The sequence below is a fragment of the Adiantum capillus-veneris genome, chromosome 1, assembly GCF_014529385.1.
Source record: "Adiantum capillus-veneris isolate H3 chromosome 1, ASM1452938v2, whole genome shotgun sequence".
Taxonomy (NCBI): domain Eukaryota; kingdom Viridiplantae; phylum Streptophyta; class Polypodiopsida; order Polypodiales; family Pteridaceae; genus Adiantum; species Adiantum capillus-veneris.
Window position 1 is genome coordinate 67,405,950 of NC_140931.1, and position 11,531 is coordinate 67,417,480.

Here is an 11,531-nt window from a genome sequence, read left to right on the forward strand (position 1 = left end):
TGCACGGCGGGCCTCCTTCGAGAAGAAGCGGCTTGAGAAGCGGAGTTGGCTTGAGATGACGTGATGGTGGAGAGACTCGAGAGAGTAGAGCTTAGAAGTTAGAAGGGTTAGAGGAGAGCTTGTGTGGAGAGAGAGTAAAGGAATGCTTCAAAGTGGGTAGAAGAGGGAGAGGAGAGCTTCAAAGTTCAAACTTGAGCCTTGAGCTTGAGGGAAATGGAATGAGCTTGAGCCTTGAGCCTTGAGCTTGAGGGAAATGGAATGAGCATTGAGCATTGAGACTATGAGTATTAAGAGGCCCAAGGGAGCCTTTTATAGCCTCCCAAGGGCCAAGGCTTAAAAAATATGGCAATTGGGGCTGCACAGAGCCGTTGCAAACGGTAAAAAACGGTCACTTTTTTGAATCCGACCCCGGCCGACCCTTGCCGTCCCCGTCCGACCCCGGTCCGGCCCCGGCCGTCCCCCTTGCGACCCGCCCGTTCGGCCCGTTTTCCGTCCGTCCCTCGGCGTTCCCAGCCGTTCCCGGCCCGGTTACGGCCGTTCCCCGGCCCTAGGGCCCGTCCCCCCCGTCCCCTGTAACTATGCTCCCATCTCCTGCGGTTTGCGCATCAATCTGGCTTTGGGCATCATGTTAAATGCTTTGCGGAAGTCCACAAAGTCACAAAAAATCCGTCTCCCATGTGCCCTACCTCCTCAATGATGGCTCTGAGTGTCAGATTACAGTCGAGGGTGGAGAAGCCTCGCCTGAAACCAGCCTGTCCCATTGCTCGTATGCCCTCACTTGTTGCCCATCTGCTCAACTGCTGCTCAAGGATAGATGCATACAACCGTGCCAGTGTGTGTTCAATCATAATAGTATGGTAGTTTCTAGGCTCCACCTGCCTTGAAGATAGGCATAATAGAAGATAGTCTTCAAGTGTCAGGCGGACCCTCACACATGACGTGATTGAACAAAACTGCAAGAACCTCTGCCAACATATCTCTAGCATGTGTAAAGTGCTCTGCTACTAGACCATCATGGTCATACGCCCTCCTGCTCTTCTTCCTATCAATGGCTGTCTTTACCATCTCAGCGAAAAAGAAGGTACTCATAGGTGGGCATGGTTCCTGAGGATCTGAAAGGGGTGTGGTGTTTGTCATCAGGGGAAGTAATCATTGGGAGAGGGGAGTGCTCATGGAAGAGGCGCCATGCCTCTTGAGTCTCTACTCAAGAACAATTGATATAAGTCTTGCTCATTTGAGCTAGAAACGCTCACTTCTTCCTTCGCACAAGGCGCCGGAAGGCTATCTGAGCTTGTCTGTGATCGATTACCCCTAGCTCCCTCTGAAGTTGTGTTCTTGTCTCTCTGCATTCCTCGTCATACCAACTGTTCTGAGGATACTTCCAATACGACGTCTCTGATCAGGCTGAGTGTGTGGGTATCCCTCCGCCGCTGCCTCATGTAATGTCTCAGTCAGCAAAGTGGTGATCTCCTCCACTGAGAGTCCTGGCCTGACTGCTGTACATAGGCTCCAGTGAGAGAAAGAGAGAGGTATGCATGGTTGGCTCCGATGTGGATGGGTGGGATGATGAAAGAGCCAATGAGATGTATAGACTCCTGAGGTGCCATAATATAATCCCTTGTCCCCCTCCCCCTCCCCCTCCCCCCCCTCCCGTTTGTGACTCCATGTGGCATGCATGTCAGACCTCCAAATGTAGGCTGAAGTGCAACCTGTTATATATAACAAGATAATGTTGGGAGCCCACTGTGAGTAAATGGCATTGATAAGCAGTGGGATGGGCTGTCTGTTGAGACGCGGATGAGGTTCTTCTCCTCTATAGCATGTAGTACTTCTTGGTCCTCGATAGCATAGGTCTCACACTGGTGGCTGCATGTCCTAGTGTTGCAGTCTCCTATGAGGAAAATTTTGCCGAATGTAGAGTACTCCATAATCCCCTCTACTAGCATGCGTACAATGACTCCCCCCACCTCGCTCCCCTTGGTTAGTGGTAGCAAATTTGGAGCCTGTAGGCGGAAAGTAACAAAGGGCGATGCATATTATCTGTTCTTGAGTAATCTTTAAAGTGGATCCAAATGAAACGGGCCTATAGATCTCGTGCTTCAACCTGTATCTTGCTCTGCCCCACTTCTGTCTGAAGAGAACAGCGACACCTTCAGACCCGCAGGAAGCGTTTTGGATACCTGAGTCTTTGAATGAAGCATACTGTCTGAAATAGCGCCTGCACTGCCATAGGTGTGGCCAGATTTGTCCTGATGATATATGTGGGACAGAGAATAAGATGAGTGCAATCTAACTTGTGGTTTCTCAATCTGTGTCCACCACAGGGCTCTGGGAAAGGTAGGTTTGCTTTCACCAAAACTAATTCAAACCAAAAAATGGTGGACTTTGCAAGAAGGATTTAATGCCAATTCAAATTTCAAGATTTTATGTCAAAAGTCAAATTTATGTAGAATTCTCCCTATCAGAAATGACTTTCACCTTCTCAAAAAGGGATCCAAAGCTGGTCCACCAAGAGGCTGTAAATTCAGGTGCCCAAATTGCTGTTGCACAGATCATAGGGGGGTAACTAGAGTGTTGAAAAGCAAGCTGTTTGTGCTGGCTTGGTAGCATCGCCAATGCAGCAAGATCTGTTCCTGTGCCTGTCATACTCCATGTCTCCTCAGCAGACTATCTCTATGTCGATGTAGCTCAAGTAGATATAAGCCAAGGCATCTTTGATCCTGATACCTCATGACTCTATCTAGGGGTCCAAAACCCTCCCTGAATAAGCAATGGAAGCGCCCTCGTATCTCATAATACACAGCGCAGTGGCATATGTAGTGTAGCTTTGTCTCTGGCTCTCTATCGCATAGTTGGCATATCCTAGACTCCGGTGGTATCCCTCTGAATCTACCCGTCTCAATCTCCAGCTGGTGTGAGGATGTGCAAATCTGACCAATAGCACATCGCAGACCATGAGACAAATGAGTGTCCATGTAGCTCGGACGAATCACAAACCCATCTCCCGAAAGTTGGAGAAGATGCTCTTTGTAGAAAGCCATCTTCGGTGCTCAACTCCTGCATCGGCTCTACCCATGTCCTCTTGGTGTCCAACTATATAAGATCCTGACAAATGAGTCTAGTGATCTCCGTCCGTGTGACTGGCAGTGAGGGTGCATCCAGGGAATACTGAAAAGGAGGCAGTCTATCCATGCTGAAACCATGCCTCTGAAACCATGAGGTCATTTGCGCATACCAACATGATGTGTCTCCCTGTATCGCTAACTGTCTAGAGGACTCAAGAGCCAATCTAGTATATCTGCCTCTATGTGTATCCCATAGACTGTGCATAAAGGACACTGATCTGGTAAGAGCCTCAATCTCTATAGGAGGGGCGGCTACCTCCGCTTGAATAATCGCATGTGGTACGGAGGCCTTGGCTCTAATCATCCGGGATATCATAAATACCAAGGGTCTCTCCATGCTCCTTCAACTGTCATGATTCACAGATGGTCCCCAAACCTGGACCCCATAAAGCATAGCTGAAGCAACCAAAGTATCAAAGAGCCATAGCTTTGTTCGTGATTCTTGAAACTGAACTTGTGAACACATCCTCTCTAGCCCTCCCAATGCCGCATAGGCTCTGGACATTCTAGTCTCTGTTGCTCTCCTCAGAGTAAACCTGGGTCCCGTGAATACCACCCCCAGATATGTATGTTCCTTTGTGTACTCCACAATGTCTTGACCATATACGAGTCTAGGTGCCGATCTCTTGACCCACTATGGTGTGGTGTTAAACACCATAACCTTGGTTTTACCAAGGTTCACAGACAATCCACTATCCTCTGCAAAGCTGTGCAATGCATCCAACTGTCTCTGCATGCCCTCTGGTGACTCTGATATCAACACGATATCATCAGTATATAATAACAAAGGGATCCATGTCCCTGCTAGCTGAGCTCCTTTGTCGCCCTCTCTGTCAATGTATTCAGAGACCTCATCTATATACATACCAAATAGTGTAGGGGACAAAGGACACCCCTGTTTCACTCCAATAGTCGAATGAACAATGTCAAAAATCCCCTCAAGAGTGCGTACCTGGCCAGTCACTGAGCCGTATAAAGCCATGATCCCCCATATGATCTTTGTGGGTACTCCCAACTTCGGTAGCCTGCACATCAATTTGGCCCTCGGCACTATGTCAAATGCTTTGGGGAAGTCCACAAAGCAACAATACATCCGTCTCCCATGTGCCTGACCCTCCTCAATAATGGCTCTGAGTGTAAGAATATGGTCCAAAGTCGAGAAACCCCTCTTGAATCCAGCCTGTCTTGCTGCTCGTATGCCCTCATTTTCTGCCCATTTACTCAGTTGCTGTTCAAGAATGGATGCATACAACCGTGCCAATGTGTGCCTTATCATAATAGTACGGTAGTTCCCTGGCACCGTGGGGTCCCCTACCTTGAAGAGAGGTACAATAGTAGATAATCTCCAAGACTCGGGTAGTCCCTCACACATGACACGGTTAAAGGTTAAACAACCGCGCAAGAACCTTTGACAGTAAATCTCTAGCATGTATCAAATGCTCTGCCACCAAACCATCATGATCATATGCTCTCCTAGTCCTCATCCTGTCAATGGCGTTCTTCACCATCTCAATGGTAAAGAAGGTACTAGTGGCTGGACATGGCTCTAGAGGGTCTGGTAATGGTGGTTGCCCATGTATTGTATATAATGATGTTGCATACTGATCCCAAATCTCGGGAGAAGTAATCACTAGAGAAGGTGAGTGCTCATTGAAGAGACGCCAGGCCTCACCTGAATCTCGACTCAAAAAGAGCTGATACAAATCACATTCCATCTGGCCTAAAAAGGCCCGCTTCTTCCGTCGGACTAAATGCCGAAGGGCAATCCGAGACTGTCTATATGTAATGACTCCAAGTATAAGCTCGCTCTAAATCTGAACTATCATCTCTTTGCACTCCTCATCATACCAACTATTGTGAGGCATGTTCCCAGAACGTCTTCTCTGATCTGGTTGAGTGTGTGGGTATGCCTCTGCTGTTGCCCCATGCAAGATCTTCGTCAATAGAGTGGCGATCTCCTCCACGGTATATATAGGCTCGGCTGCCCACATCTGACTGTAAATCTCCTCCACATAAACTGAGTCCGTCTATGGTGTAAAAGTATACCGTGTGTGTGCAATCCTCTGTGGTGTCTGAGAGGCACTGTACTGGAAAGAGACTGAAAAATTTAAGAGAGCATGGTCCACTGCTACTCCAATAGGTCTAGGTCCCACATTGAGATCCTGAATACTGGGGATGAAGCTCGGTGAAGTCATGACATAGTCCATTGTACTGGCCCCATGTCTGTGTGGAAAGCATGGGAATCCCCCAGATGAAGGAAAAATCTCTAGACCATTAAGTGTGGCCAAACCATGCGTAGTCGTCATCTCCATGAGATATCTCCCATACTCTGTGTGCTCTCTATCCTGTGAGTGTCTGTCAAGCCCCATCTCCGATATATCCATCTCTCTAAGCATCTCCTCCGAGGTATCATAAAATACCGTTTGAGGTTGGCCGTCCTGGCATTAAAGTCTCCCAAGAGAATGATATCTCCATCTCTAGAGAACTCCCATATGTCATCATCAAGTATAGAGAAAGGGGATTGCCCTCTAGGTGAGGTATAGACTGATGTGCTAGGGAAAAGTAACATATAGCAATGTATAAGAATCTGCCCGTCTCAGCTCTCAGTCTCACCCACATGTATCTCACCTGGTCATCTCTTCGGACAATTTGTAATAGCGGCTGCAACTCCTCCCTGAATAAGACTGCTACCCCTCCTGAACCTCGACTCCCATGCTGGGATGTAGTGTCTGGCCGACAAGTTGTCTCCCATGAATAACCAGTCACACGTGGCATCAACTGTCCAGATTTCTGATGTGTCTCTGAGTAAAAGACAATGTCTCTATCTCTGAAGCTATCCTCAAAGGCACCCACATCCAGCCTATATGATCCATTACAATTCCATGCCGCCATCCGGAGTGTGGTCCCATATGTCTCGCATCGTCATGCTGTGCGTCTTTCCAAAACCACTACTTTCCCTCCTCTGTAAAAGGCAATTTTTCCCTTCTCCCTTGCTACCTTAATCTCTGGCATCAACTCTTGCATATGTGCTATTTGTGCTAAAGTAAGGTCATCCCCCAAAAATATCCCAGTTTTCTTAAGTGCTGGTCTCTTCTTCAGGAATTCCTTCCTTGTTTCCAAAGTCGGGAAACACAAAATAAGTGCTCTCTCTTTGACGTTTCCCTTCTCATCCACTCCCTTCTTTCCTACTCTAAGGCACCTGTGTGCATAGGTTCCGTGATGCCCATGCGTTGCAAGAGTTCTTTCACTTCTTCTTCTACATTTTCGGTGTCTTTGATACTTGTAATACGCACATGGAGGGCTCTATTCCTCCTCTTATGTTCCTCCTCAATGGCCATATTGATGATGGTAGAAGTCTGTGCGGCTTCTGGCATTCGGGCCTTCCCTTTCTTTGCACCCTCAATCCATTTTTCTGCTTCATCAACCTTCTCGTGTGTTTTAAAAAGGCGCTCCGCCCATGAGGAAGCCGCTTTCGAGTTTTGTTCTTCCCCTTCGCGCAAAGTTTTCACCTGCTCGTTAATTTCTTCGAGCTCCTTTAATATCGAGGGTTGATTTCCCCCCTCCATTTTGGGCATAATTTTGCAAGTTGCAAGTTCCCCTTTAAGCTCTTCAATCACTGCATCCTTTTCCTTCATGCACTTTTCCACATTGGTTTTCCAAGATTCAAAGCTTGCAATTGCCTCATCCAACTTTTTCTGCATAATACATTCCATTACATTCACTTCTGCCTGCATTAGAGCCGGCATCTCCCCTTTCACAGATAGATACATCTCATCATGCTTACCAAGCATTGCTTTATCCAATTCTTTCCTCATATTTGCATACACACACAGAGAGAGAGAGAAATGAAAATGAAATGAAATGTTATATTAACGTCTTCAAAAGGCCAAAATGACCTATGAGACCAATCAGTTACAAAATAGTGAATCTAATACCATGTCTGGGTACAAAAGAACTAGAAAAGAACTAGAAGTGGAACAAAATACTACTACTACTACTACAATCTAAAACTACGTGGGTGTAGCAGCTGATACAATAGGTACCCGGTAAACTGGATGTAACAGTGTGTGAAACAAAGATGGAAGAAATGGTGAGGATCCATCCTCATCTGCACTCTGGATGTCGAGAGAGTATGGCTCGAATCTTCTGTTGTAGTCTCCGTCGATGCTGTGTAGCTCCTCTCCTCAGTCGCGGTCGTCTGTATCTCTGTAGCTCCAATGCTCGGTCGATGAGAGTGCCAGTAGTGGTCGAATGAGTGTGGGACGAGCTCTGCAGTGGTGGCTGCTCCTCTGGCTGTCCCATATCTAGTGAAAAGAAATCTGTAATGTGTCTCTGGGACTGCCTCTCTCTAGCTCTCCCCAGTAAAGTGTCTCTACACCTGTGTAACTCAAGTAGATATAGTCCAAGACATCTCTGATCCTCATAACTCATGACCCTAGATAGAGGACCAAAACCCTCTCTGAATAAGCAGTGGAAACGCCCCTGTATCTCATAGAACACTGTGCAATGACATATATAGTGCAACTCAGTCTCTGGCTCTCTCTGGCATAATCGGCATATCCTGCTGTCTGCTGGTATCCCTCTGAATCTACCAGTCTCAATCTCGAGCTGATGTGAGGATGTGCGTATCTGACCAATGGCACAACGCAAACCATGAGACATATGTGTGTCCATGTAGCTGGGTCGAATCACAAACCCATCTCCTGTGAGGTGGAGAAGATGCTCTCTATAGAAAGCCATCTTCGTGCTCAACTCCTGAGGCGGCTCTATCCATGTCCTCCTGGTGTCGAGCTGGATCAGGTCCTGACGAATGAGTCTAGTGATCTCCACCCGTGTAAGAGACAGCGAGGGTGCCTGAAGAGAATACTGGAAAGGGGGCAACCTGTCCATGGTGAAGCCATGCGTCTGAAACCATGAAGTCATCTGTGCATACCAGCATGAAGTGTCCCCCTGTAGAGCTAACTGTCTGGAAGACTCAAGGGCTAGTCTAGCATATCTGTCTCTAGTAGTATCCCATAGGCTGTGCACAAAGGACACTGATCTGGTAAGCTCCTCAATCTCCATGGTGGAGACAGCTAGCTCTGCTCGAATGATCGCGTGAGGTACGGAGGCCTTGGCTCTAATCAATCGGGAGATCATAGATACCAAGGGCCTCTCCATACGTCTCCAACCATCTTGGCCTACAGAAGGTCCCCATACCTGTTCCCCATACATCATAGCTGAGGCTACTAAAGTATCAAAGAGCCATAACTTTGTCCGAGGTTCCTGGAATTGAACCTGCAAACACATCCTCTCCAAGCCTCCCAAGGCCGCATAAGCTTTGGTCAGTCTAGTCTCTGCTGCTCTCCCCAAAGAAAACCTCGGCCCAGTGAAGACTATCCCAAGGTAAGTGTATGCATCTGTATACTCCACAATCTCTTGACCATACGTGAAGGTCGGTGCCGATCTCCTGATCCACTGCGGTGTGGTGTTAAACACCATGACCTTGGTTTTACCAAGGTTTACAGACAATCCACTATCCTCTGCAAAACTGTGTAATGCATCCAACTGTCGCTGCATACCCTCTGGTGAGTCAGAGATCAAGACAATATCATCAGCATATAACAACAATGGGATCCACGTCCCTGCCAGCTGGGCACCTCTATCACCCTCTCTGTCAATGTAATCAGACACCTCATCAACATACATACCAAATAGAGTAGGAGACAATGGGCAACCCTGTTTCACCCCGATAGTGGAGTGAACTAAGTCAGATATCCCCTCTGGGGTGTGTACATGTCCCATCACTGATCTGTATAAAGCCATAATCCCCCAAATCAACACTGTGGGCACCCCCATCTCCTGCAGTCTGCGCATCAGTCGAGCTCTCGGTACCATGTCAAATGCTTTGCGGAAATCCACAAAGCTACAATAAATCCGTCTCCCATGTGACATAGTAACAGGGAATGGCCGTTTTCAGGTCTCCGTTCCCCGTTCCCATTCCAAGTTCCCGTTCCGAATCCCCGTTCCGTGTTTCAAACGCGAGTACTCGTAACAAGGAATGGCATTTTGTTTCGCGTTCCCGTTCCGCGTTCCCGTTCCACTTTCCCGTTCGTGGTAACTATGCCATGTGACCTGCCCTCCTCAATGATAGCTCTGAGTGTCAGAATATGGTCAAGAGTTGAGAAACCCCTCCTGAAACCTGCCTGTCGAGAGAGAGAGAGAGAGAGAGAGAGAGAGAGAGAGAGAGAGAGCCTGCCTATATTAAGTCTCCTAGTTTTGTATGTTGGTTTCCCTTATGCAGGTCTCAAAGCCAGCGTCAAGGCCAAGGAGGCGGTGCGTCTCAGAGAAATGAACAAGGAGCGGAGGGATTTCTACCAATAAGCTAAGGGCTGTGTGAAAAATAGACCTTCTCTAGTTGCACTTCTTGTGCAATTAAGGTGACAGAAGATCCTTTCAAAGTTGTAACATCTGTTGTACAGGAGAGAATGCCCAGTTGATTAACTTACAGAGCAAGCAAAGATGCTAGCTCTAGGACTGCAAGTTATGAAAAAGTGTTAATTGGTTGGGTGGAGATGTAAGCACAAATGGGTGAGCTTCTGCTCATCCCTTTGATAAGAATGGCCATTCTATTGCTCCCTTGTAACATGTCGTTAATAGTGGTTTAATATCGTGCTTCTTTTTGACTCTGCTCAAAGGACATTATGAAATCAATCAACTTTGCTCTTGCTTACTCATGGTAGTCAGCATCTTGCTTCTTTGTCTGACTCTCTTCATCAAGGACAGGGAGATTTCTGTGAATTTGCATCCGCCTCTCGTATTTCCATGGTACTCATCCATCTCTCGCATTCATTGTTGGGTTAATCAACTTACTTGTGCCCTGAGAATTGTTTGCAAGAAGGGATTGCCAACCTTCATTTGTCTGAGGGATTGTGTTGGAGCCAGTGGGATGTCTTTGAGGATTTTGGTCACAGCGGTGGCAATTATGCAAGAGCCATGTATCTAGTGCTGGAGAGGGAAGCATGGAAGTTTTGCATTTGTGAGAGTTGCCGTTTGAATTTAGGGTTATTTTTAGTGTGCAGATGTGGGTAATAGGTGTTGAGGTTATTTGATGATTTGCAAAGACGAGTTTTGCCCTCTAGTAACTCACCATATTATCACTCTAAATGCTACAATCTCTTGAGAAGGGGAATGATCATGGATCCCATTTGCAGAACAAATCCTTTTATCAAGAAGGGGCTTCCTCATTGAGGGATACTGAAAAATATCCAAAAGTGGGGCTTACAATTGAGGATGTCTCAATTCAATAAGCCTTGGATATGGGTGTTTTATGTGTTGAATGTTGAACCTCCACTAGGGTGAGTGGTAGGTTAGGAAGCAAACATATTAAGCTTTGCTAGCTACACTAGCTCCAAGAAGAACCCCACTTTTTACCCTTGCAGAAAGTATGGCTATGGTTGATATTGCACTTGGCCTTTTCGAATTTACCTAGGGATGCAATTGTTAAAACACTATCACCGATGCAAAATCTCTCTCTCTCTCTCTCTCTCTCTCTCTCTCTCTCTCTCTCTCTCTCTCGGGATAGTTTGCTACTTAATTCTCCTCTCAAGCTAGTAGTCATATCACTACCTTCATCACCTTGATCTCTTATGCCAAAACTAGCATCTTTCATTCTCCATGTGGTATGATGAATATAATTGCGGCATTTTGTAGCACCAACCACATAGTGCCAACTACTTAAACACTCAAAAAATTGGTTCCACACATCACTAATCATTTGCATAGATTCTCCACTCTTACGAATGCCAATTAGATGCCCACAATGTTGTTTGTGGGGAGCACATTTTTACATAGTTTGCATTATGCTTAGAAGGAACAACTTGTGCACTTCAATGTTGACAAGATAAAAATGCTAGTAAATGGAAGCGATATAGGATATAAGATTGATTGTTATGCCACGTCTTTTCTCTCAAAGATATAGTGTTTGATTGTTGATTGTTGATTGAAGATTGATAATATGCCATTTACTGTTTTATAATGTTAAGGATGGGGCATCATGACAATATTCAATATATAGAGATAAATATGACTGTCAAATGTGAACTTAGATTATAACAATGCTATATTTTGTAGCGCTTCACATTTTTGATTCAGGAAAGCATTATCCACTAAGATGAATCAACTTTGAAATTTTGATCGATTCATTGGCAATAGTTTTGAGTGGTGGTGAAGCTGTAGGTGGGTGTGGGCTTGAGCATTGACTAATGTGTGTGTGGCCTTGAGTATAGAAACATGCATGCTTGTATTTTTGCCTCTTTTTAAGTGTTCCCTTGCTAGTGTGGTTCATGTGGGTTTAAGTACTAATTAGTTTGTGGGTTTGATTGATGTGTGCTAAGCTCTTGTTCTTGTTCATTGCAATTTGTTCCT

The 11,531-nt window shown here is 46.2% G+C and overlaps 1 protein-coding gene across 2 annotated transcripts in view; it reads left to right on the top strand.

Moving 5' to 3' along the window:
* The window catches only part of LOC147464924 (binding protein), a 35,351-nt gene extending 25,570 nt beyond the window's left edge, over positions 1-9,781 (top strand). For both annotated transcript variants that reach the window (XM_086517097.1, XM_086517099.1), the window contains one exon: positions 9,409-9,781. In XM_086517097.1, coding sequence (XP_086373223.1) covers positions 9,409-9,459 — 51 coding nt within the window. In that variant the 3' untranslated portion in view covers positions 9,460-9,781. The remainder of the gene's footprint in view (positions 1-9,408) is intronic.
* The last annotated feature ends 1,750 nt before the right edge of the window (positions 9,782-11,531 follow it).